Here is a 23,859-nt window from a genome sequence, read left to right on the forward strand (position 1 = left end):
TCACAGATTTTTATTAAAGATCTGATGCCTAGAAAGGCACTGTTGGCCTCTACTTAGTGTAGTCCGAGAGAGAACCCCGCCTTTTAAAACTGCTGTTAATGATAACCTGAAAATAAATCTTAAATTTTTCTCAGTGAGACTGTACAAGACTGTGTTTTCTTAAGAGGACATTTTGTTTATCCTACATGCTTTGTCTTACTGGTAAAGTCCTTGAAGTCATTGACCTGTGCTGTTTCTATTTTCGAGATACTCAAAAAACTATTTTCTCATCTAGATGTTCTTTCTATTTCACACCTTGTATGGGTTTCTAGACTTCTCTGTACCTTTCATATTCCTTTAGTCTCTAGAGTACCAGTCCCTAGTCGGCTGAGCCACTTTTACAGGCTCAGCCAAAATAAGAAAGTGAAATGAGGAACAGTGATGGACTTGATTGAATCTCTTACATTTGTGAAAACTCTGGTTATTAGCCTCTTGGCCTTATAATTTCAGTTGTGATTTCAAACTTGGTGTCTGGTTTTTTTTTTCCCCCTCCTATTTTTTTTTTTTTAAAGCCTATGTTAAATTTAGAATCCCATTAAGAGAAATGGAGTCTTCTAGTCTCTCACTACTCAGAAAATCACCTACAGAATCTTAGGCCCTGCCTCAGAATCCGAATTAAGATCCCCAAATGTTTTGTATGTACATTAATTTTTTTTTAAGATTTTATTTATTTGAGAGAGAGAAAGAGCACGAGAGGGAAGAGGGTCAGAGGGAGAAGCAGAGCCCCCGCTGAGCAGGGAGCCCGATGCGGGACTGGATCCCGGGACTCCAGGATCATGATCATGACCTGTGCCTGAGCCGAAGGCAGTCGCTTAACCAACTGAGCCAACCCAGGCGCCCTGTACATTAATTTTTGAAAAGCACTGTGCTAGTCCATCGTCTAAACTGGTCATTTATTCGAATATTTTAATCTCTCCCGTGTTCAGAAGACTCAGAATTAAGACAAAAACCTGTGTTTGGGACGTGTTTAAGAATTAGGGCAGAAATGATTTGTCAAAGTGAATCCTCCCATAAAGATAGGCACAGGGTCCTTAGGGCTACAAGAGATTAGGCCAAGGAGGACTTCTCAGAGGAGTTGATTGACTCTTGAGGTTTGCTAGGCTGTCGAAGAAGGGAATAGCATTTTAGCTAGGGAAGCCCACTGTGTCTAGTGCTCACTCCTAAAATCAGAGGCAGAAGAGACACCCCCAAAATTTCCCTCCGGAGGAGCTTAGAAACCATCTTAGAAAGTGGGTGCTAAGGCTGATTTTTGGCGCTAAAGCCAAGTATGCCTACGAAGCATACTGTCTACCTGCTTGGGGGAGTGGGCTGGGGGTAACTTCGAAAAGGCCGGTGGGGATTATGGTGCGCTCAGCCTCCCACAAACCGTCTTTTGGGAGCCTCCCTTGGGGCAGCTACCCACCCAGGGCTCCGCCGCGCCTCCAGAGCCCTAGATTTCTCACCGCAAGTGTGCGTGATGGCGCCTGAGGATTTCCTGTGCGCGAGGCGTGGCGCGGGGCCTCCGCGCGCCCGCCTCCCTGCCCGCACCACCGGACACCGAGTGGGCGTGTTCCCTGCGCACGCTCGGCAGCCCGCGGGCCCCAGGCGCCTCCTGGCAACCAGACGCCATCCCAGGCTGAGGGAGCGAGGAGGCCGCAATGGACCAGCCAGTCATCGCCATCACCTCCAATTCCCTAAGGGAAGACCTGGGACCTGGCAGTTTGGTAGTCACCTCCTCGGTACAAACACCCTCCCCTGGCTCCCACTACCCACTGCTATCCCGCGCCCCGGGCTTCCCTGCCGAACTCCCACTTCTCTCTAACGCTGGGACTTTGCACCCCTAGGTTTGCTCTTCGCACCTCTCCCTGCCCTCCTACCTACCCTGCAGTCCAGTCGTCCTGATCTTTATCTGAGTCTACTTGGTTTTATTTCCTCTTCCTTTGCTCTCCCTCATCCTTCCATTCGTCCTTTATTTTCTGTATTTTCTTTCCTTCTTCCGTACTACCATCTGCGCAGGGCAACTGCTTTGATTTCCCCCTTTGCCGAGAGGATAGGTTTTTCCTTAGTCGAAGGCACATGTTTTTGCCCCTGCCTCTTATTTTAGTATTTATAAAATATCTTAAACTACCTTCGTTTAGTTTTTAAATATATTTGGGCGAAGGATGTTTAGTCTATCTTTCGTAAAGTGATTCACCCCTAAAATGAATTTGAAGTGATAGGTGGGTGGAGTTTAGATCGCCACCTTGGGCAAAACAAAACAGCGGCTGCCAATCGCCTTCCTTTAGAAGTACAGTGTTTACTTCTCCCTTCTTCCCACTTGATTTTCCTGGTCCTAGGTAGAGGGGGGAGGCTTGCCTTGACCTGCCTGACAAAGTTTGATTTCTGTGACTATAAATGTGCAACAGAGAAGATTCAACATAAATCTAATAAAGGGAACGTACGGGAAGAAATTCAGACTTAGCAATGTGTATGAAACTGTGTGGTTTTTTTTTGGAGAAATGCACATTTCATAGTAAAACTAAAGCTCTACTCATAAGTAGAGTGGATATAAGTTGCTAAGAGGAAGAATGAATTGTATCAGTTTTACTGATTAGTTTATTTCTAATGCACTGTTGCTTGAAATAACCTATATTTTGTAGTAGTAACAAAAGCATTAAAAATGGAAGTACAATTCAATGTTTTAATGACTTCACCTAGTCAAAGTAGCACAAAAGGAAAAAACTAAACAACCGTGTTCTGTTGGTGGTGAGGCCGAAACAAATGTGGGATAATAATAAATGGGTATAGGGTACTCACTGTGGAAACCAAGAGCGTCCTTGGAAACTAAGGAATACCAAAATCATCTGCTTTTTAACTTGGCAGATGAGGTGTTAAAAATAAGCTACCGTTTATTGGGCCCTGGTTGTGGGTACAAGTCTTTAAATGTATAATGGCTTATTCTCATGCCAGCCTTGTTATGCCTTATTTTTATACTCCTAGAAGGGGATTCAGGCTCATAAGGATTAAGTAACTTATGTAGTGCTCCTAGTTAGTAAGTGTCAGAGCTGGGGTTCAAGCCCCAGTCCGCCTGGCTCCTCTGTTGTTCTGCCTCTTTAGTGTAACAGCTGGCTGGACAAGCTGAGAGAACTAGCTGTATCATATTTGTATGATACATAATAGTATGTACAAAAACAGGAAAGGGCAGTTTTCAACATTTGCCATATCACTGGGATTTGTATCCCAATATCACATTAATTTGATGACTTCTACCTTGAATTCCCAGCACAGCACCTAAACCATAAATCTATTATAATACAATTTTGGATTGTATTATAATACAATTATTATAATACACTCTGTCCTTCCTAGGAACACCAAATTTTGTGACATCTAATTTTCCTTATGACATCTCTTGTGAAACGAGGATGTTTATTACTCTCATTTTTCCAAAGGGAATTTAGATGGGAATTTAGAAGCACTTCAAGTCATAAAATAGCAATTTAAGGAAATAAGTCAGGCAAAATTTATCATTATGTAGCTTTTATTTTAATTCAGGCTGACCGATTTGATACAGGTATTGATTTCTTCAAGTAAATGTTTTATAAAATATATTTAACTTCCAGGGATCACCTCTCAAATGAATAAGCACATTTTATGTTTGTTAATAGAAACCAACCCGAAAGACATCATCTGTTGAAAGAGAAGGATGGTGGAGAATAGCATTAACAGTATGTGTGTTTTTACTCTTCCTATTCAAGAGATTCATGTTTCCATTGATATTTTAATCAGCCTTACCTTTTAAGTCACTAACAATTGTAAGAAAACAGTGGACCTCATTTCCTGTTTATAATTTTAGTATCATTAAATTTTAGATGCAGTACAAACTAAAACAACTCTACGAGTCTAGATGCTTTACAGGATATCTAGATAAGGTCAATATAGCTTATGATCTCGGTGAGATTACAGAAGAAAATGCCTCCATTCTATAAAAGGAGTTTGGGTTTCAGTTTGTATCTTAGACGGCATAGAGCTTGTGATAAGTTCTGTTAACATGGTCAATGTAGGAAAGCAAGGTGGTAATGAAGAAAAAATGACCAGAAGATCCCCATTCAAGAGACATCATTTCTATACTGTAGAAATATTTTCTGTCCACACCCTTCAATAATAGAGGGGCCCATGGGCCAAAGCCTTCTTGAAATGGAATTTTAATGGTGGAACCAAGCCGGGTGCTCACTGGAAATTCGGCCACAAAAGCAGCAGTGACTAAACTTTCAGGTCTGGCCATTCAGCCACACTGTGGTTGTGATTTGAAAGAACCAAACCTCCTATTGGGCTGGAGACCACATGCTCTGCCAGTTCATCCTCAGCCTCATGTTCTTATTTTTTAGCTGCTCATTTGAGGGCTAGAGAGAAATGTAGTGTAGTATCTACCCAGCAGAAGTAGGCTAACTTTTTTTTGAGTCAAGAAACTGTCCTGAGTGGTCTCAAGAGAGACCTGACATTTATAGGTCCAACTGCATCTCAAGTTTTAGTATCTCTGAAGTTACCTTTTAAAAAGTCAAAACTTCCAACCATGGCCGCAACCCATTTGCTATAGTTGTCTCAGAAAGGAAATAATCATGATTCTCTTGAAATATTGTTCTGTCAGGAGTGTTTACTATATTTGATAAAATTTTATTTTATTTTTATTTTTTTAAAGATTTTATTTATTTATTTGACAGAGAGAGACACAGCGAGAGAGGGAACACAAGCAGGGGGAGTGGGAGAGGGAGAAGCAGGCTCCCCGCCGAGCAGGGAGCCCGATGCGGGGGCTCGATCCCAGGACCTGGAATCATGACCTGAGCCGAAGGCAGACGCTCAACAACTGAGCCACCCAGGCACCCCGATAAAATTTTATTAAACCTTAAAACAGAAGGAAATCTTCCTTAAGAGTGACCTTCTAAGAATGATGCTTTAGGAGATGTTACCAGTTTGCACACTGATCTGAAAAATGATGTCAATTTTCCACAGAACACTCCTATCCCTGGCACTTACCACTTGAAAACTTTCATTGAAGAATCCTTATTAAATCCAGTGATACCAACCTACAATTTTAAAAACGAAGGAAGGAAAAAACCACCTCTTGTGCAAAGAAACGATCCGGTACTAAATGACCTTCCCCTATATGCGCCTCCTGACTTCTTAGACTTACTTAAGAAGCAAATGGCCACTTACTCATTTAGAGACAAACCGCGGTCAAGCCCCAGCACGCTGGTTTTCAAAGATCAGGTAAAGTGCTACTAGCAGCTGGGTTTTTGTGGGAATGCTTCCAAGAGCCCCTGAGGAAAATACCCTGTGTACTTTGAGTGCATCTTCCCCAGGAGAAATTGAAAACCTTTCGACGCCTTATTGCCTGTAGCAATCAAACAAAGTCTGCCTGATTTGCAAGTATGTCCAGCAGGATTTTCCCTTGTGAGACCTCCTTAACCTAAGGAGAGTACCTCTCCAGGCACTCTTGGCAGGATTCCCCAGACTTGGGGAGCTTCTGGAATCTTATCTGTGATTGGGCCATACTTCGGTCCCCTCAAGCAGTTTATACAGTGTACCCTCTTCTTTTAAAGCGAACATTTTTCCAGTCAATAGTGCCCTTTAATTAGAGTGTGAATATAACTGGATACCATAAGGAAAGCTTTTAAAAAACGTCTTGTAGAAGTGAACACGGTGGTAGCAGGAAGGCCAGATTCTACTCTCTGCTCTGCCGGTTCATTCACAACATTGGTAATAGAGAGAGCAGTGCTGTGCTTACAGTCCCAGGCTAGGTTCTATGCAAGGAAGATGTTCCTGACTGGGGAGTATTTGAGTAGCAATACAAGAGCAAATATATCAAGGGCTAAGATAAATAGCATGGCAGGAAATGCCAGGGGGAGTTCAGTGTGGGCTGGGTTGAAAAGCTGGAAGGCTCCCTGGATTAAGTAGGACCCAAGCCGGACCTTGTGGCTTACTGCGAGTTTCCACGTGTATTCTCTTAGTTGTTCTTCCGCAGCATTCTGAAATAGGCCCAACAGATGTTATCCTCATTTTACATGTGAAAACCAAGGTGAGTAGATACTGTCGCTTGTACAGAGGCATGGAGCTGATAGGTAGGTGAAGCAGCACTTTTAACTGAGGGTTTCTGAGCCCAAATTTGGTGCTTTTTCCAGTGTGTCTCCGGCTACGGACGAGGGGCAGGGTTTGGATGTGTGGATCCAGAGTAGGTGTTCCAAGGGAGGGGCATGACCTTCCGGAAGGCCTGCTCCAGGCTGGCAGAGGTAGACTTGGGACTTGGCCTTTGGGACTTGGGACTTTAGGCCTCCCATTTATTAAAGATTTTATTTATTTATTTATTTGAGAGAGAGAGAGGGAGAGAGCATGGGTGGGGGAGGGTCAGAGAGAGAAGCAGGCTTCCCACTGAGCAGGGAGCCTGATGCGGGCCTTGATCCTGGGTCTCTGGGATCATGACCTGAACCGAAGGCAGACACTTAACCAACTGAGTGACCAGGCACCCAAAGATTTTTTTTTTTTTAAATTCATGAGAGAGAGAGAGAGAGAGCACACAAGCAGGGGGGAGGATCAGAGAGAGAGGGGTGCTTGACTGGGGGCTCCATCCCAGGACCCCAGGATCATGACCTGAGCCTAAGGCAGATGCATAACTGACAGCCACTCAGGTACCCCTGGGCCTCCCATTTATAAAGATGCCAGTAACAGTATCAACCTCTACAACTTTATCAGAATATTGTTGTGATAACCTGAGAAAAAATGCATTGTAACTGGAGGTCGAATGAAATACAAGGGCGTGGTTATGAAGATGGACAAGAAATTTTCAGCAGGATGAGCACGTCATGGTCAACACATAAACCCTTCCCACTGCTCTGCAAATTATAGCTTTGAAACAGGACAGAGTGATAAATGTTCATTGGGTAAATCTTACCCTGTTTGCTTCAGTGGATGAATACAAACACTAAATTATGCTGAGACTTTTATGGCTTAGTATCGGGTGCTACATGTGAAATCATTCTGGCCACCTCCAGTGCAAAATCATTCTTCCTCATTCTGCACCACCGTTTACTGCCCTTCTACGTCCTCTCTTCCTGCTTTTAGGGGTTGTTGAGGGTAGGCCAAGTAGAAAGTAGAAAGAATTAAATGTTTTCCTAATTTTCTGTTTCAAAGGGTATACGATAATGTTCTCAGGAGGAGAGATATTCAGATGTAACATTGTTTACTCACCAATAAAACTCACAATTCTGGTTTTTAAAAAGCAGAGCTCGGTAAAATAATAATTTGAATCTGAGGTAGATAGAGTATACATTGTTGTTATTTATTAACACAGAATGACATTCTTCAGCTTCACAATTTTTAATAGAATATTCACTTTATACCCCATTAGTGCTGCTTTTTATTTGTAAGAAAGTTTTTGCTATTTTCAACACCTTTATTCTGAAGCATGTAACTCACGGGAGAATCTATATCAAAGACTCCTATCAGATGTGTGTGTGTGTGTGTGTGTGTGTGTGTGTGTGCGCGCGCGTATATTCATCTATGTTTGGTTCTTTCCAAAGACTATTTGAAATGGCCCTACAGTTTTTACAATAATTCTTTTTGTATTTATTTTTGAGGAATAATAGCTTTTTATTGTAGAACATGTGTACAGATGTGGGGCCGTTTCTCTCCCCGTCTATAGTGTTATGACCTGCTCTTGGCTTGGTCACCATCCTGCACTAGCCCCTGGGCTCCTCCCCATCGTTTCTGGATTACTTGAGCTCCTTTGTGCCCCCACTGTCTCTGCCTCGCCTATCATGATTTCAGCGCCCCCGTACGTGATCTTCCAACAATCTGGCTTTTTCAGTTTCTTGAATTCTCCTCTGCCTCAGCCACTCCTTTAGAGTTGTTTTGTTTGGTTGGTTGGGTTTTTTTGGTTTTGCTTGGATCACTCCATTGATGGGAATTTGGATTGGAATCCATGAAAGGGAACAGCCTGTGGTTACACTCTCAATAGTGGATTTCTCCCCCACTTTCCAATTCTGCTTATCACCAAGGCAACTCTATCTACAGACCCTTAGCCTCGGGTGATATGGGAGGGCTTACTTTCAGGAAGTGCTCTTTTAGGGTCTCTAATTCCTTTGGGTAGGACTCTCATTAGATCACCATCATTGATGGGCCCTGGCTTTGACCTCTGGATCCTTGTAAGACTCTGAAGTTCCCTCAAGTGCAGCTCTGTTCTTCTGCTGAGTTTAGTCTGGACCGGCAAACATCCTCTGGGCAAAACTTGGCCACATACCTCTCTGGCTTCTTGCTATGTCTTGCTTTGGGGTTCATATAATTCCTTATTATCTGGTTAGCAATTTCATATCATATAAAAAACTCTTGTTTGTTTGCTTTTAATATTCCTCATTTCTCGTAGTTGTCTGCAGTGGGAAAGTTCATCATCCAAATAACCTAGCTCGCCATTAATACAAACCAGATGTTTTTTCCCCTTAGAAATATACTGTGAATCTTTTCCACACCATTATGTATTTTCTACATCATCTTAAATAGCTGCATAGTATTCTACTAGATGGACATATCCTAGTGTATTCACCATTTTTTGCTGTTAGTCACAGAGTGGAATTTTTGGGGAAAGGAAGGTAGGTGTCTAAGTCTTTGGAGATGCATTGCCAAAATGCTCTTACAGAAAAATTGTACCATCCTGAAATTTTCTCTTGCAGAGTATAATAAAGCCGGTACCGTTTTACATCCACTGTTTATGTTTTCAACTAAAAACATGGATCAAGTGACTTAAATGGGAAATTTTAAAGTTGAAATTGAAATTAATATGCTAGGGGAACTTCTGAACAACCCGAAGTCAGCTACGTCTGTGACAGAGTCTCTGGACGATGAACAGGAAAGGGAGAAGATAGTGACTCTGCCCCTGTCTGTAGCCACTGAGTCAGTAACTGGGTGGCTTCAACACTTTTGCATCAAAGGGTAAAAATGAGTCATGTTTTCTCTCTCTTTTTTTAATTTAAATTTCAGATAGTTAACATACAGTACAATATTGGTTCCTGGAATAGAGTCATATTCTCTTATAATCCAACTGAAAGAGATAGTCTAGTTTAAGAAGGAAGAAAGGATGAGAATTAGCAATTCACAAAGAGACATACCAGTTACTAAAAAAAAAAAAAAAAAAAGCACAAAGTGAGGCTTGGCTCTGACTAATAATTAAATAATTACAAAGGAACAAAAGCATCTAGACAAATTTTTTTTGCCTGTCAGATGATCGACAATTTAAGTTTGATGATACCCATTACTGACAAAGGGGGTACAGAAACAGATATTCTCACACACTGTATAATACAAATTGTTGCAAGTGTTTTGGAGGGCCATTTGTTAATTCCTAGAAGCTTTAAATGCACATAGTAAGGGACGCCTGGGTGGCTCAGTCAGTTAAGCGTCTGCCTTCGGCTCAGGTCATGATCGCAGGGTCCTGGGATCGAGTCCCGCATTGGGCTCCCTGCTCAGCGGGGAGTCGGGCTGTCCCTCTGCCTGCAGCTCCCCCTGCTTGTGCTCACTCTCCCTCTCTCTCTGACGAAGAAATAAATAAAATCTTTAAAAAAAATGCACATAGTAAGTGATTCCACTGTCAGGAATTGACCCTACAAATGGTCTTACAAAAAAAGTACAGTGAGCTATTATATAAAATACTGCAGCTTTGTTTATAATCTTACTTAACCAGAGGACTAATTATATAATGGTACATCCATACAGTGGTATACTGTACAACCATGAAAAATAATGAGGGAAATCTATATGTGTTGATGTGGAAGCATCTCCAAGATATATATTACTAAATGAAAATGCTCAAGGAACAGACCAGTATTTATAGCATAATCCCATTTGTATGAATGAAAACAAATATACCTATATATGATGTTAAATGCATCCTTTCTTTTCTTGAGAGTTACTTAAGCAATCATTAACAGTGGCTTCCATTTGAGAAGTAAGAGGTAGGTAGGGAGCAAGGAGACTTACCTGTTATTTTTTTCCTTTCTATAGACTTTGAATATATGTAAGTAATACTCTTTTCAATCATGCTCATTTGTAAAGAAACCAAATTTTTTTCCAACATTTTTTCTATTTTATCTCATTACATTTTCCATTTTAAAACTTCTCTTATTTACTTCCTAGGTCGGGAACATTTCAGTGAAAATCAGAAACAAAATTTAAAATTGCTTCGAACTTCTGTCCAGGTTAGCTTTAGCCTTGGAAGATGAAGCTCACATAAAAGGAAACAAATTTGGTGATTCTGCCTCTCCCCACACCCCGATCAAAAGGAGGTGGTCAGGCTGGAAAGGCACCCCTATTAACTTGATGAGCCAAAGGGAGAGGGGGGAAATGAGCTAAAGGATCCATTTTACTTTATTTTAATTTTTAAAAAGATTTATTTTTATTTTAGAGAGAGAGAGAGAGAGAAAGAGAGAGATAGTGGGGGTGGGGAGGGAGAGGGAAAGAGAGAATCCCAAGCAGACTCTGCTGAGTGCAGAGCCCGATGTAGGGCTCGATCTCACAACCCTGAGATCATGACCTGAACTGAAATCAAGAGTCAGATGCTCAACCGACTAAGCCACCCAGCACCCCCAAAGGATCCATTTTAATGTGTTCAAAAGACATCCTGGAACAGCCGATTGGGAGACTGAGGTTGAGAAAATCTGGCCGATTCCCTGATCATTGTTAGCTGTGTTTATAGCTGTGATGATGATGTCTCTGAACACATGTTAATTTGAAAAGCCTTCCATGGTAAAAATAATGGCTGGTGGAATTTTCAACGGAATGGTTTTGCATTGAGCAAAGTATCAACGGAGAGAAACCTTGTGCCCAAAGAGGGACTGGCAAGTAATATTGTAGGGAACTCAAGACTTAAATGTAGGGATAATGAAACACAAAATGTAGGTAGAACAATTAATTGTGCATTTTTTAAAAGATTTATTTATTTATTTTAGAGAGGGCAAGCACATGAGCAGGGGGAGAGGGGCAGAGGGAGAGAGAATCTCTAGCTGACTCCTCACTGAGCACGGAGCCTGTATCTTACGACCCTGTGATCGCGACCTGAACTGAAATCAAGAGTCGGTCGCTTAACCAGCTGTGCCACCCAGGCCGCCCCATATCATGCGTTTAAATAAAAAACATGGCAGCCCTCAGAGTTGGCTCATTTTGCAAATAGTTTTTGAGGTTGAGCTCTCAAAGAGTACCTGCAAGGGAAAGTAATACTTGTCACGTGCAAATAGGTCAAGAGAATGGCCAGTGAAAATGAATTTTGAAAAATGGATTCACAGAACTTGTCTCAGGGACTGGGACCCACTGATAATTCTTAGTTCATTTGGAGCTGATGAAAAGTACAGGGTATTGGCAAAATTAAGGACCATATCATTGCTAATATGAGGCAGACTTCTTTTTGAGAAAGTCCTGTGTCATCTGTTTCTCAGACCCAAGTGTGAGTAGTGAATCAGTGATACTTTCATATGACATAAGAGACTTTGCTTCTCAGAGAGAAGGTACATTTGATGAAATTTCTACCGATAGTGCCTAAAAATATTGCACCTACCAGCCCATTTGCTGCATTCACCTTGTGATTATTCTGCTAGGGCTTCTAAAGGGATGAAAATCTGTTTCCTTCCATCCCACCTATTTATGGATCCAGGTTTTGAAAATATTGTCATACCCAGGACCTAATAAGGAGAGTTGGATGTTTTCACTTATTCCAGTTTTCTGACATTGAGGGTGCTGGTACAACACAACTGAATTAAGTATCTGCACTGATATCATCCTGCCATATTTTATGATTCCAAGGTATTGCAAGATTTCTGAATGCCTAATCAACTCGGACTGAAACAATTAGCTAGAGTCGGGTATTATTATGGGCACATTGTCTAGATTCTCTGAGCCTTACATTACAAATAAAGAGTTGAGAATCATATATAGGACTTAGGAAGTGTGTGTGTGTGTGTGTGTGTGTGTGTGTGTGTGTGTGTGTGTGCGTGTGCGCGCGCACATACGCATATACACATATACACACGCATATATACATTCTTTTTCATTCATTCTCATATATATATATATATTCCATTAAACCCAACCACACAGTTTGCAACAAGTTCAGCAATGTGCAAAGAAATGGTCTCTTATGTGAGTCTCTATTTAAGATTATGGAAAAAAAATCAGCCCTCTCTGAGCTATATTAAATAGCAAAGAATGGCCAATGCAAGTAAAGTAGGACAAATAGAAAAGCTTTGGGTAATCAGTATTCCTTTCTAGATTAATGCTAAGAGTTTTTCCATGAGTACTTTATTACATAAATCTTTTGTGATTGCTGAGCATAGAACAAACAGCAGCTTAAGGTTTTTGTTTTTTTTCTCACTTTTCACTTCTCTTTCTTATTTCTTCTCCTGTGTACGTATGTTTATGTGCATGAGAGAGGGAGAGCACAGGAACAATGAGCATAAAGCATATGCACAGTTTAAATAGAAAGCAAATATCCATGTAACCATCATCAAAATCAAGAAATAAAATGCTATGGCCCCTAAGAAAGCCGCTTGCTTAAAATACATTCCTGTGCTGCCATGGTATGATGAAACAAACTCATGTTTCCTTGGTGTTTATTATGTTGAGTGAGCAGTCAACAAGCACAGGTGCATCAGGACAATGTATGTATTTCATCATAAAGTCTGTATTTACTGTTATTATCACTGTATCCACGAAAAGCTGCCTCTGCAATCAAAATTATATTAATATGTGAAGACAGCTGTGAGGTAAAATATAATAGCTGAACTTCCATGCGGTAGATAATGCCAGGATACGGATACCTCATTTTCAGCAAAGGCAGTATTGTATTTTTAAATCTGATTTTAAAATAATAGGGGTTGGGGGAGATTGTTGACTTACGGAAGGCTTCTTCCCAGGATTTTTTAACCCAACTCCACTCTGCCAGCTCCTTCAACATAGGAGCTTCTGGAGGTCGGGTCTGTCTTCTTTCCCCTGGCTTCTAGTTCTCCTTCCCTCTCTTCCTCCCCTCTGTCACACATCCCCCTCTCTGTGCGTGCCGGTTCCTGGCACCCCCTTACGTCACATACTCCTGGGCTAATACCTGTAGATCCAGAGACAGTGGAGCTTCCCAGGTTCTTTGCAACAAGTTTGGCAGTGGACAGAGAGAGAGAGAGAGAGAGAGAGAGAGAGACTGGCTCTTCTGCAACATTCCTCCTTAAAATATCCTCCGTGGCCCCCTCGAGGAAGTCCTGCCTTCCCTAAAACCCCACTCAAATTTCAGTCTTTGCCATCTTTATTTTTTTTAAAGATTTTATTTATTTTGATAGAAAGAGAGACACAGCGAGAGAAGGAACACAAGCAGGGGGAGTGGGAGAGGGAGAAGCAGGCTTCCCGCGGAGCAGGGAGCCCGATGCGGGGCTCGATCCCAGGACCCTGGGATCATGACCTGAGCCACCCAGGCACCCCTCTTTGCCATCTTTAAACCACTCAGGTGGATTTAGTTATTCAATTATTCCCCCCTGGCTTTATTGAGGTATAATTGACAAGTAAAATTGTATATATTTAAAGTGTACATGATGATTTTATATTTGCATGCATTGTGTGGGGCGCTTGGGTGGCTCAGTCAGTTAAGTGTCAGACTCTTGATTCCAGCTCAGGTCATGATCTCAGGGTCATGGGATGGAGTCCCGCAGTGGGCTCTCCCTCTCCCTCTGTCCCTCCCTCACTCTCCCCCCCCAAAAGAAACTATATGTGTATGTACTGTGAAATGGTTACATCAGGTTAATTAACACATCCATCACTTCTCATAGCTACTATTTTGTGTGTGTGGTGAGAACACATAAGATCTACTCTCAACAGTTTTCAAGCATCCAGTACAGTATTAACTATAGTCACCATGCTGTTCATTATATCCCCAGAACTTATTCATATAATAATGGAAAGTTTGTACCCTTTGACAATCATCTCCCCATTTCCCCACCCCCAGCCCCTGGCAACCACCATTCTATTCTGTTTCTATGAATACCCTCTTTTTTCTTTTTCTAAAGATTTTATTTTTAAGCAATCTCTACATCCAGTATGGGGCTCAAACTCACAACCCGAAGATCAAGAGTCACATGCTCCACCAACTGAGACAGCCAGGTGCCCCTATGAGTACCCTTTTAGGTCCCATGTATGAGTGATGCAAAACTGTATTTGCCTTTCATGGCTTATTGCACTTAGCATAATGTGCTCCAGGTTCATCCATGTTGTTGCAAGTGGCAGGATTCCCTTTTTCACAGTTGGATAATATTCCTGTGAGATATATATATATATATATATATATACACACACACACACACACACACATATACATACACACATATGATCATACACATATATATAGCATTTATATCATATATATATTCATTATTCACTCATCCATCAGTGGACACTTAGGTTGTTTCCATAGCTTGGCTATTTGTGAATACTGCTTCAGTGAACATGGCAGTATAGCTATCTCTTCTAGATATTGATTTTGTTTCCTTTGGATATATACCCAGAAATAGGATTACTAGATCCTATGGTAGTTCTATTTTTTAATTTTTGAGGAACCTCCATACTGTTTTCCATAGTGGCTGCACCACTTCACATTCCTACCAACAGTGGGCGAGGGTTTCCTTTTTTCCATATCCTGACCAACACTTACCTCTTATCTTTTCGATAATAGCCTTCCTAACAGGTGTGAGGTGATAGTTCATTATGGTTTTGATTTGTATTTCCCTGATGATTAGTGGTGTTGAGCACATTTTCATGTACATGTTGGCCTTTGGTATGTCTTCTTTAGAAAAATGTCTATCTAGGTCTTTTGCCCATTTTTAATCAGACTTTATTATTATTATTATTATTGTTATTAGCTGCTGGGTTGTATTAGTTCCTTCTATATTTTGGATATTACCAACTTATCAAAAAAATCCCAAAAAATCAATGGCCAAACCAATGTCAAGGAGTTTTCCCCTATGTTGTCTTCTAGGAGTCTTATGGCTTCAGGTCTTACATTTAAGTATTCAGTCCATTTTGAATTAATTTTTGTGACTGGTGTAAGATAAGGGTCTAGTTTCATTCTTTTGCATGTGGATATCCAGTTTCTCCAATACCATTTATTGAAGAGGCTATCCTTTACCCATTGTGTATTCTTGGTGCTCTTGTCAAATATTAGTTGACAACGTATGTGTGGGTTTATTTCTGGGCTCTCAACTTTATTCCATTGGTCTATGTGTCTGTTTTTATTCTAGTACCACACTGTTTTGATTACTATAGCTTTGTAATATGGTTTGAAATCAGGAAGTGTGATGCCTCCAGCTTTGTTATTTCTCAAGATTGCTTTGACCATTTGGAGTCTTTTGTGATCCCATATCAATATTAGGATTTTTTTCTCCATGTTTGAAAAATGCAATTGGAATTTTGATAGGGATTGCTTTGGATCTGTGGATTGCCTTGAGTAGTATGGATATTTTAACAATATTAATTCTGATCCATGAACACAGGATAACTTTGCACTTATTTGTGCCTTCTTTAATTTCTTTTATCAATGTCTTATAGTTTTCAGTTTATAGATCTTTCACCTCCCTAGTTAAATTTATTCCTAAGAATATACTGTTTCTTATGCTATTATAAATGAGATTGTTTTCTTAATTTTTTTTTCAGATAGTTCATTGTTATTCTGTGCAAACTCAACTGATTGTTGTATTTGTTTTGGTATCCTGTAAATTTACTAATTTTGTTTATTTTAACAGTTTTTTGGTGGAGTCTTTAGGGTATTTTTGTGTATAAGATCATGTCATCTGGGGCGCCTGGGTGGCTCAGTCAGTTAAGCATCTGCCTTCGGCCCGGGTCGTGATCCCAGAGTCCCGGGATCAAGCCCCGCATCAGGCTCCCTGCTCAGCAGGAAGCCTGCTTCTCCCTCTCCCACTCCTCCTGCTTGTGTTCCCTCTCTCGTTCTTTCTATCAAATAAGTAAATAAAATCTTAAAAAAAAAAACCCAAACAAGATCATGTCATCTGCCAAGTAGGAAAGTTTTGCTTTTTTTTTTTTAATCTTATTTATTTATTTGTCAGAGAGACAGAGCACAAGCAGGGGGAGCGGCAGACAGAGGGGGAAGCAGGCTCCCCACTAAGCAAAGAGCCTGTTGTGGGACTCAATCCCAGGACCCCGGGATCATGACCAGAGCTGAAGGCAGACGCTTAACTGACTGAGGCACCCAGGCATCCCTCAGTTTTGCTTCTTTCTATACAATTTGGATGCCTTTTATTTCTTCTTCTTGCCTAATTATTCTGGCTAGAGCTTCTAATACTATGTTGAATAGGAATGGAGAAAGTGGGCACCCTTGTCCTATTCCTGACCATAGGGAAAAAGCTTTTAGCGTTTTACCATTGAGTATGTGAGATTAGCTGTGGGTCACTCAGTTGGATTTAATCTCTCCCGACCCCCAAGTCTCCAATCTGTCTTTTATAATTTTATTTATAGTATTTTACATTAGAATAGTTTATGTATGTGCCTTCTCACTCCTGTGGGCCAGGGGCCATATCTCTCTTACCCTTGTATTCCCCACCATACCCAGCAGTACTTTACTCACAGAGTAGGCCCACCAAATGGTAGTTGAATGGATTTGTTGAATTTAGTACATTTAGAATATGATCATTTGTACAGCATTTTTCTATGCATCATCTCAGGCACACTATCATAAAATTTACCGTGAAAAGAGAATGCTTGTTGAATGTTTTGAAGCTCCATCTTTGAAAATGCAACTTTTCCACTATTAAGATCAAGAAAAATTACATAATGCTGTATGGTCATAAAATAAAGGATTATGAATGACAGGTAATAAGATAAAGTGAGCTTAAGACCTGTATTAATCTATTTTTGGTGTCCTTGTCCATTCTATGTAGTCAGTTAAGCTTTCACCAGGGCAATATGATCTACTTCCTACACCGGTTCCCAAGCACGCTTCCAGGTAATTATATACTTATTAAGTTGCTTTTAATAATTTCACTCATGCCTTTTTATTTACATACTTAACCAATACTAATGGCTTTTAAACCTTATTTATGCCCATCATATCTAGAATAGCATTTTTAAATATTTAGTGAGAGAGAGGGAATAAGTTAACAAAGTTCCCACATTAAAAAATAGATTTAGTACATCGTCTTTTTTTTTATATATATATATAGGAGCTTCGTATTTCGTTCTACAGTTCAGAGATTTCCAACAAGCTGCTTCACTCCTGTAAGTATATTGTAGACAATTAACTCATGATGAATTTGATGTTTAAAATATGCAGTGGTTCATTTTGATATGTCAAGATTAACATTTTGATCACTGTAGTAGATAAGCAATGAATGATTAATGTAATTGATTTAAGATATACTTAAAGTATATCTGAAGATATACCAGGGATTTCAAGGCAAGTAACCCATTTGTGTCAAGTTATAGAAGAAAAGTAAAACGTCCTTTCCTTTCTGTCGGTCTTGACTCATATCACCTTCTCAGTGAAGTCATCCCTTAGTCACTCGTTCAGAATTTCCTGTGCCCTCTTCCTTGGTTTATTTTTCTCCATAATGCTCATCACTGTCTAATACACTACACTCAGACATTAATCTATCCTGTTTTATCTGTCTCCCCCACTGGAATGTACGCTTCATGAAGGTGGAGACTTTTATCCGGTTTTGTCCTATATACCTAACACCTAGAAAAATGGCTGCCACATGGTATTTATTGATTTAATTAATAAAATCCTCAGAGATATTCGATAGATCATTGTATTAACAACAAAAAGGAAATTATCTCTGGTTTCTTTCAAAAATGTGAAAATGCCTTCCTGTTTCTACAGATTTCCAAATATATGCCGTGTTTTGATAAAAATGAACTCCTTTAGATAATTTAACTGGTAGGATGCCAAAAAACAAATAAATATATAAACATTTTGAAGGATTAAGACAATATGAAATTATTTTAGGGTGGTTTGATGGACTTGAGTTATCTATTTGTCACTAGAAACCCAGATGGAGAAAGACATGTTCAGTGAACATTTGAAAGAGGAATTTAGATAACAGAGTTCGGAAACAGACCCTAGACTTTATATTCGATAAGGATGGTATGACAAATCAGTAGGGAACGGAAGAGAATACTTTATGCTGGGCAATTGATTAAATAACTTAGAAATTAAGTTAGATTCTTCCTACCACATCTTAAAATAAATTCCATATTGATCAAAGAATTAAATGAAGCATAAAACCAGAAGAAAATACAGTAGCCTGTATCTACTTTTAGGATAAGGCAGATTTTCTGAGATCAGCGCAGTGGGTGAACTGCAAAGGAGAAGTATTTGATTTGACCACACATTTAACATTTCTTGTATATCAGAAGACAAACTGTAAACAAAGCTAACAGGCAAGTGCAAATGCGGAGAAGTATTTTCAACATATGTGGCAGATAAAGGGCTAATGGCCTTATTTAAACTCTTAACAATCTAGAGGAAAAACATCAATAGAAAAGTAAAACAGATGAAGGCTGGGAGTGGACCATTCATGTGACAAGAAGTTCAGACAGCCAACAAAGGTGAAAAAATGTTGATCCCACTAACAAACGTGAGAAACTAAAAGGCTGACTGAAAGCTTTCTGCATGTGGGTGGTGTGCTCGGCTGAGTAATGGCCCCAGAGATGTGGCCATGTCCTAATTGGTAGAACCTGTGAATGTTACCTTGCGTGGCAGGAACCGTCCTGCCCACTTGATTACTTGAAGGATCTTGAGATGGGGTGATTGTTCTGGATTCTCCGTTGGGCCCCAAATGCACTCACAAGTGTCCTTATACGAGGGAGGCAGGGGGAGATTTGAGAAGGGGGAGAAGGCAGTGTGGTCACAGAGGCAGAGGTCGGAGTGACGTGACCATATGCCAAGGAAGGTTGGCTGTCACCAGAATATGGAAGAGGCAAGGACAGACTCCCCTAGAGCCTCCAGAGGGAGCAGCACCCAGCCGACACCTGGAGTTTCGCCCAGTGACACTGATTTCAGACTTCTGGCCTCCAGAATGGTGAGAGAATAAAATTCTGTTGTTTTAAACCATCAAATTTATGGTGATTTGTCACAGCAGGCACAGGACATTAATACAGGTGGGGATTATGTCCAGGGGATTTCACAGTTGATCCATGGGAGGAGGACGTGGTTTTGGTTTTTCCCTTGGCTATCCCTAGGGCTTTTCTCTTGCACGTGACAGTAGCGTGGGGTACAGGCCAGCGGCCAGTGCTCTGGGAGCTGAGTCAGGGAAGAGGCTGTGGGGGGGGCGTCTCACTGTTTGGTGTGTGGAAAAGTTCACTTAAAATTCCTGTTTTTGGTAGAGGCTCCCGTCCTTAGAGTTCCTGGGGGCTCCTGCGCCCAGTTGTCTGGTGCAGTCTCCCCAGAAATGCACCCCCTGCCCCGCCTGGGATGCACGAGCGGGGGGAGGTGGAGGGACCTGGGGAGAAGAGAGAGGTCTACCAGTCCTCCTACTTTCAGCCCCCACCTTTCCATTCCCACCTCACAGGGGTCTCACGCCTAAAATTCCTGACCTTCTCTTGGGTTCTGTGGAGCAAATCAGCCTGCTCCCCTGGCAGTTTCAGCTGTCTCCGCCGTGCTACATGAGGTCCCATTCCTCCAGGGTGCTTCACGTCCTCCCACAGTATGTTCTCTCTATTGGCTCTTGTCTCTTCCCTTGGCTGTGTGTGTGTGTGTGTGTGTGTGTGTGTGTGTGTGTGTGTGTGTGTGTGTGACTAGAATGGGAGATGAATCGTTATTTGATGGGAAGAAGGGAAATAGATGCCTATGTAGGTTGGCTTTGGCAGCAAGCAGTCAAAACAACTGGGTTTTTTTCCGCTGGGTAGTAACTCTGTCTCCCTTGAACTATATGTTTTAAATGAATGCTGTGAGCTAATAATGATTTGTTTACTATCAGTGAGGAGGGACTCAATCAAAAATAACTGGATTTTAGTTCAGGTTAGGCGTCCTGGACAAGCAGCCTGGGATGTGAAATAGCACAAGCCAGTTGATTCGGACACTTTTTGCTTTTGGTCTCCTTGCTTTGACGGAGAGATTTTTCGAGATCTTATTCTGCCATTTTCATTGAAGTCACCTCATCCCTTCTATTTTATAAATAAAAGTGATTCACTGATTTGGAACATCCTGTCCTTCAACAAAGTGAAAAGAATACTTTCATGGAAAATGTTCTAAGACAAAGAAATAGCCCAGGGCTGTGATTCATGTCTGTCCTAAACATGCATTCCCAGAGCAGAATGTGGGCTTGGTTTAGATCCACAAACTTGTAAACTGTAGAAAACAAACTCCATTGATCCCAACAGTGGGAGATTGGGGGTACGTTGTGTGAGTAGGATACAGAAATACTGTTTACCATTCTCAAACCCTTTTGAGATAAATGCAGTAATCTTCGGGCCATTATAATATGGCCACTTAACCTTTATCTGAAAAATCTCATTGGATTGCTTTTATCCTTCAGTCTCCTTGTTCTAGAAATTAACATTATAATCAGAGAACTGTTAAGGACTCTTAGAACTGGAAGAACCTATCAATGAGCTACGGTGGACCCTTGAACAACGCGGATTTGAACTGTGGAGGCCCACATATATGTAGGTTTTTTTCAGTAAACACAGTATAGTACTGTAAATGTATTTTCTCTTTTCTTATGATCCTCTTAATGTTTTTTTCTATAGCTTACCTTAGTGTAAGAATACAGTATATAATCCATGCAACATACAAAATACATGCTAATCCACTATATATGTTATGGGTAAGGCTAACTATTAGTAGTTAATTTTGGGGGGAGTGTGAAGTTACACATGGATTTTCCACTGCTTGGGGGCCGGCGCCCCTAACCCCCATGCTGTGCAAGGGTCAACTATACTCTATCAGGGTTGGCTCTGATGATGAGGGCCACCATCATTCATTGAGTATTTTCTGGTGCAGGTGCATTTAATCCTCACAGCAACTCGGCGGGTTAGTATTTCACCTCTACTCAACAGGTCAGGAAATGAAAGTTAGTTTACAGAGGTCACACAGTTATTTAGGAAGTGGAGCCGTGACTTAGACCCCGTCTCTGGTGACCTCAAAACCTGGGCTCTAAGCTGTGCTGCCTAGTGCGTGAGCATGATCAAGTGACTTGCTTAGTGCCTTTGGACATTTAGAGCTGGTCTGGGGTCAAGTCCAAGTGGCAAACATTGTGTTGTCACTGGCGTCACCACTCCTCACTGATGACTAAGGCTTGTTCACGGGCCCAGGTTGGCCTGCTTGACCCTTTTTGCAGTAGGATGAGTTCACGTGCAGGAGGCTTCTCGCTCCTGGGACGGCCATCTACCAGCCTGCCCGTTAGGCCCTGATCGTCTAAGGTCCTTACAGTGGATGGAGGCAGCTTAGGCTCCAGCTAGGAGGCTTGCTACACTGGCTCTTCTTAATTGGCCATATTTTTTCCCTGGGACACCTTTAGGATGTTAGAACTTCCAGCTGTTTCTCAGCAAAGTCTCTTTGTAAAAAGCTGGGCTCAACTCAGTCTAGCTGACTTCAATAGAAGTTCTTTCATCTGCTCTACACATCTTTTTTGGACGGCTGCGTGTGTGAAGCCTCAAGCCAGGTAGCTATTGTTGAGTATTCAGTGGCAAATGAGACATTTCCTCAGTGCTCTCCCTTCCCTCTCGAAGGGCAAGGACACACTGGGGTCAATAACCCAACCAAGGTGTACCCATACGAGCACACAGAAACTTACTCAAATGAAATGAGAGTCCGGGATTCACAATGCATGTGTCTGACTAGTGTGAGACCAAATGGCTTGGCACACACAACTTGAAACGTGGCACCCAAAATTAGACACTGATGACTCAAGTTTAATATTATCTGTTGAGAGAAGCACGTGTACCTTCTTCCTTCCGAGAGCCATCTCCAGAACCTTCTGATACATTCACTTGTAAGCTTCTTAGCAATTGCTGACTCCAGGCTGAGGAAGGAGGTAAGGGCAGGAGTGAAGAAAAGGCTTGAATGAGGAAAGGGACACCCATCCTTGTCCCTTCAGAGCCTGTATCCGAAGCCAAACTCAAAGAAATCAAAGGGCTAGTTGTCCTGTCAGGCTTTGGATCCAAAGGCTTTTCCACAAGGCATTTATTAGTTGGTGGGGCCAGAAGGGAAATTTGGATTTATACCTCCCCACCCACTGCAGCAATGCCTGAAACTCCATAGTAGGGATCTTTTTTTAAAAAAGATTTTATTTTCAAGGAATCTCTAGACCCAGTGTGGGGCTGGAACTCACAACCCCTGAAATCAAGAGTTGCATGCTCTACCAACTGAGCCAGCCAGGGGCCCCCATAGTAAGGATTTTGATATGAGAGCCTAAGATCTGAGACATGAGACATGTGCCACTCTTGACTTAGTTGCAGAAAAATCTTTTGGAGGGATTTCTCTTTTTTACATGTCTTCTTTTAAATGCAAAAGCTCTTAGAAGGAGAAATATATTGATCCAATTCATACCAAGGAATTAGTGACTTATTAGATTCTCCCTCCCCTCCACCCCCATCCTCCAGGAATATAGATGAGATGACAAGAATTAGGGCACCTGGGATAAAGGAAAGGAACTGAAGGGGCCCCTGGGTGGCTTAGTCCTTAAGCGTCTGCCTTCGGCTCAGGTCATGATCCCAGGGTCCTGGGGTCGAGCCCCGCGTCGGGCTCCCTGCTCAGTGGAGAACCTGCTTCTCCCTCTCCCACTCCCCCTGCTTGTGTTCCCTCTCTCGCTGTGTCTCTCTCTGTCAAATGGATAAAATCTTTAAAAAAAAAAAGGAAAGGAACTGTAAAGAGGGAGAATTATAAGAAGGAGTTCCAGTTTTTAGTTATTTATATCATTAACTGTTTTGTGCACAAAACATGTGTTACACTTTTTGACCTTAACTTCAAGATCAGTCCATAAAAAAATCTACAAAGTAAAGAAAAATAAAATTCACAAAGAGTTGCTATGTTGGGAATTTTTATAGACATTTTCCTTAGATAAGTCTGTTGATTCTTACGAGAGGATCCAACTTTGACATAACTGAAGTAGCAAGCCTCAGAACAAATCTACAAGAATTAATATTAAATAGGGGCGCCTGGGTGGCTCAGTCGGTTAAGCGTCTGCCTTCGGCTCAGGTCGTGATCCCGGGGTCCTGGGATCGAGTCCCACATCATTGGGCTCCCCCTGCTCAGCGGGGAGTCTGCTTCTCCCTCTCCCTCGGCCTGCCGCTCCCCCTGCTTGTGCTCTCTGTCAAATAAATAAATAAATTCTTAAAAAAAAAAAAAAGAATGTTAAATAGATTGAATTCCTGTTTATGTGGAATATTTGAATGTCAATTTGAATATCCTTGTTTTATGTAATTATGGTCATAATAGCTATTTGAATTTAAAGTTTATATTTTCAATTCTAAAAGTAAAGCATGATTTCCTGCTCAGTATGGCAAACTGGCCATACATCAATCTCTTCTCACTCTCAAATGCCAATAAAATGGTAGTAAAAGAATAAATAAATCTACATGGTTAAAGAGAAAAGAAGTTTGGAAACATTGGCAGACAAAAGCTTTCAACAATTTTTGGACAAAGTAGAGGAAGCCACGGGCTAAAAAGCAGGCAGGGGGTCATGCAGAAGAGAAGGGATCCTGTTTGTCTCTTAGAACTGGAGGGAGTCTCTGGCCTTGGGGGGAAGGTGAGGTGAGGCATAGGGAATTAGCTGAACACCAGGGAATTAATTGAAACTGTACATACACAGTAATTTAAGTCTGGGGCTCCCTTTCTTCTCC

General features: G+C 41.4%; 1 protein-coding gene across 3 annotated transcripts in view; it reads left to right on the forward strand.

Moving 5' to 3' along the window:
• Nucleotides 1–1,615: 1,615 nt before the first annotated feature.
• STPG4 (sperm-tail PG-rich repeat containing 4) overlaps nucleotides 1,616–23,859 on the forward strand; it is a 39,683-nt gene continuing 17,439 nt past the window's right edge. Inside the window, exons 1-5 of one of the 3 annotated variants that reach the window (XM_027623266.1) lie at nucleotides 1,616–1,757; nucleotides 3,666–3,725; nucleotides 5,008–5,265; nucleotides 16,956–17,020; nucleotides 17,238–17,292. In XM_027623266.1, coding sequence (XP_027479067.1) covers nucleotides 1,677–1,757; nucleotides 3,666–3,725; nucleotides 5,008–5,265; nucleotides 16,956–17,020; nucleotides 17,238–17,292 — 519 coding nt within the window. In that variant the 5' untranslated portion in view covers nucleotides 1,616–1,676. The remainder of the gene's footprint in view (nucleotides 1,758–3,665; nucleotides 3,726–5,007; nucleotides 5,266–16,955; nucleotides 17,021–17,237; nucleotides 17,293–23,859) is intronic. The other 2 variants (XM_027623267.1, XM_027623268.1) reach the window with 2 other exon arrangements.

The sequence above is a fragment of the Zalophus californianus genome, chromosome 8 (assembly GCF_009762305.2).
Source record: "Zalophus californianus isolate mZalCal1 chromosome 8, mZalCal1.pri.v2, whole genome shotgun sequence".
Lineage (NCBI taxonomy): Eukaryota > Metazoa > Chordata > Mammalia > Carnivora > Otariidae > Zalophus > Zalophus californianus.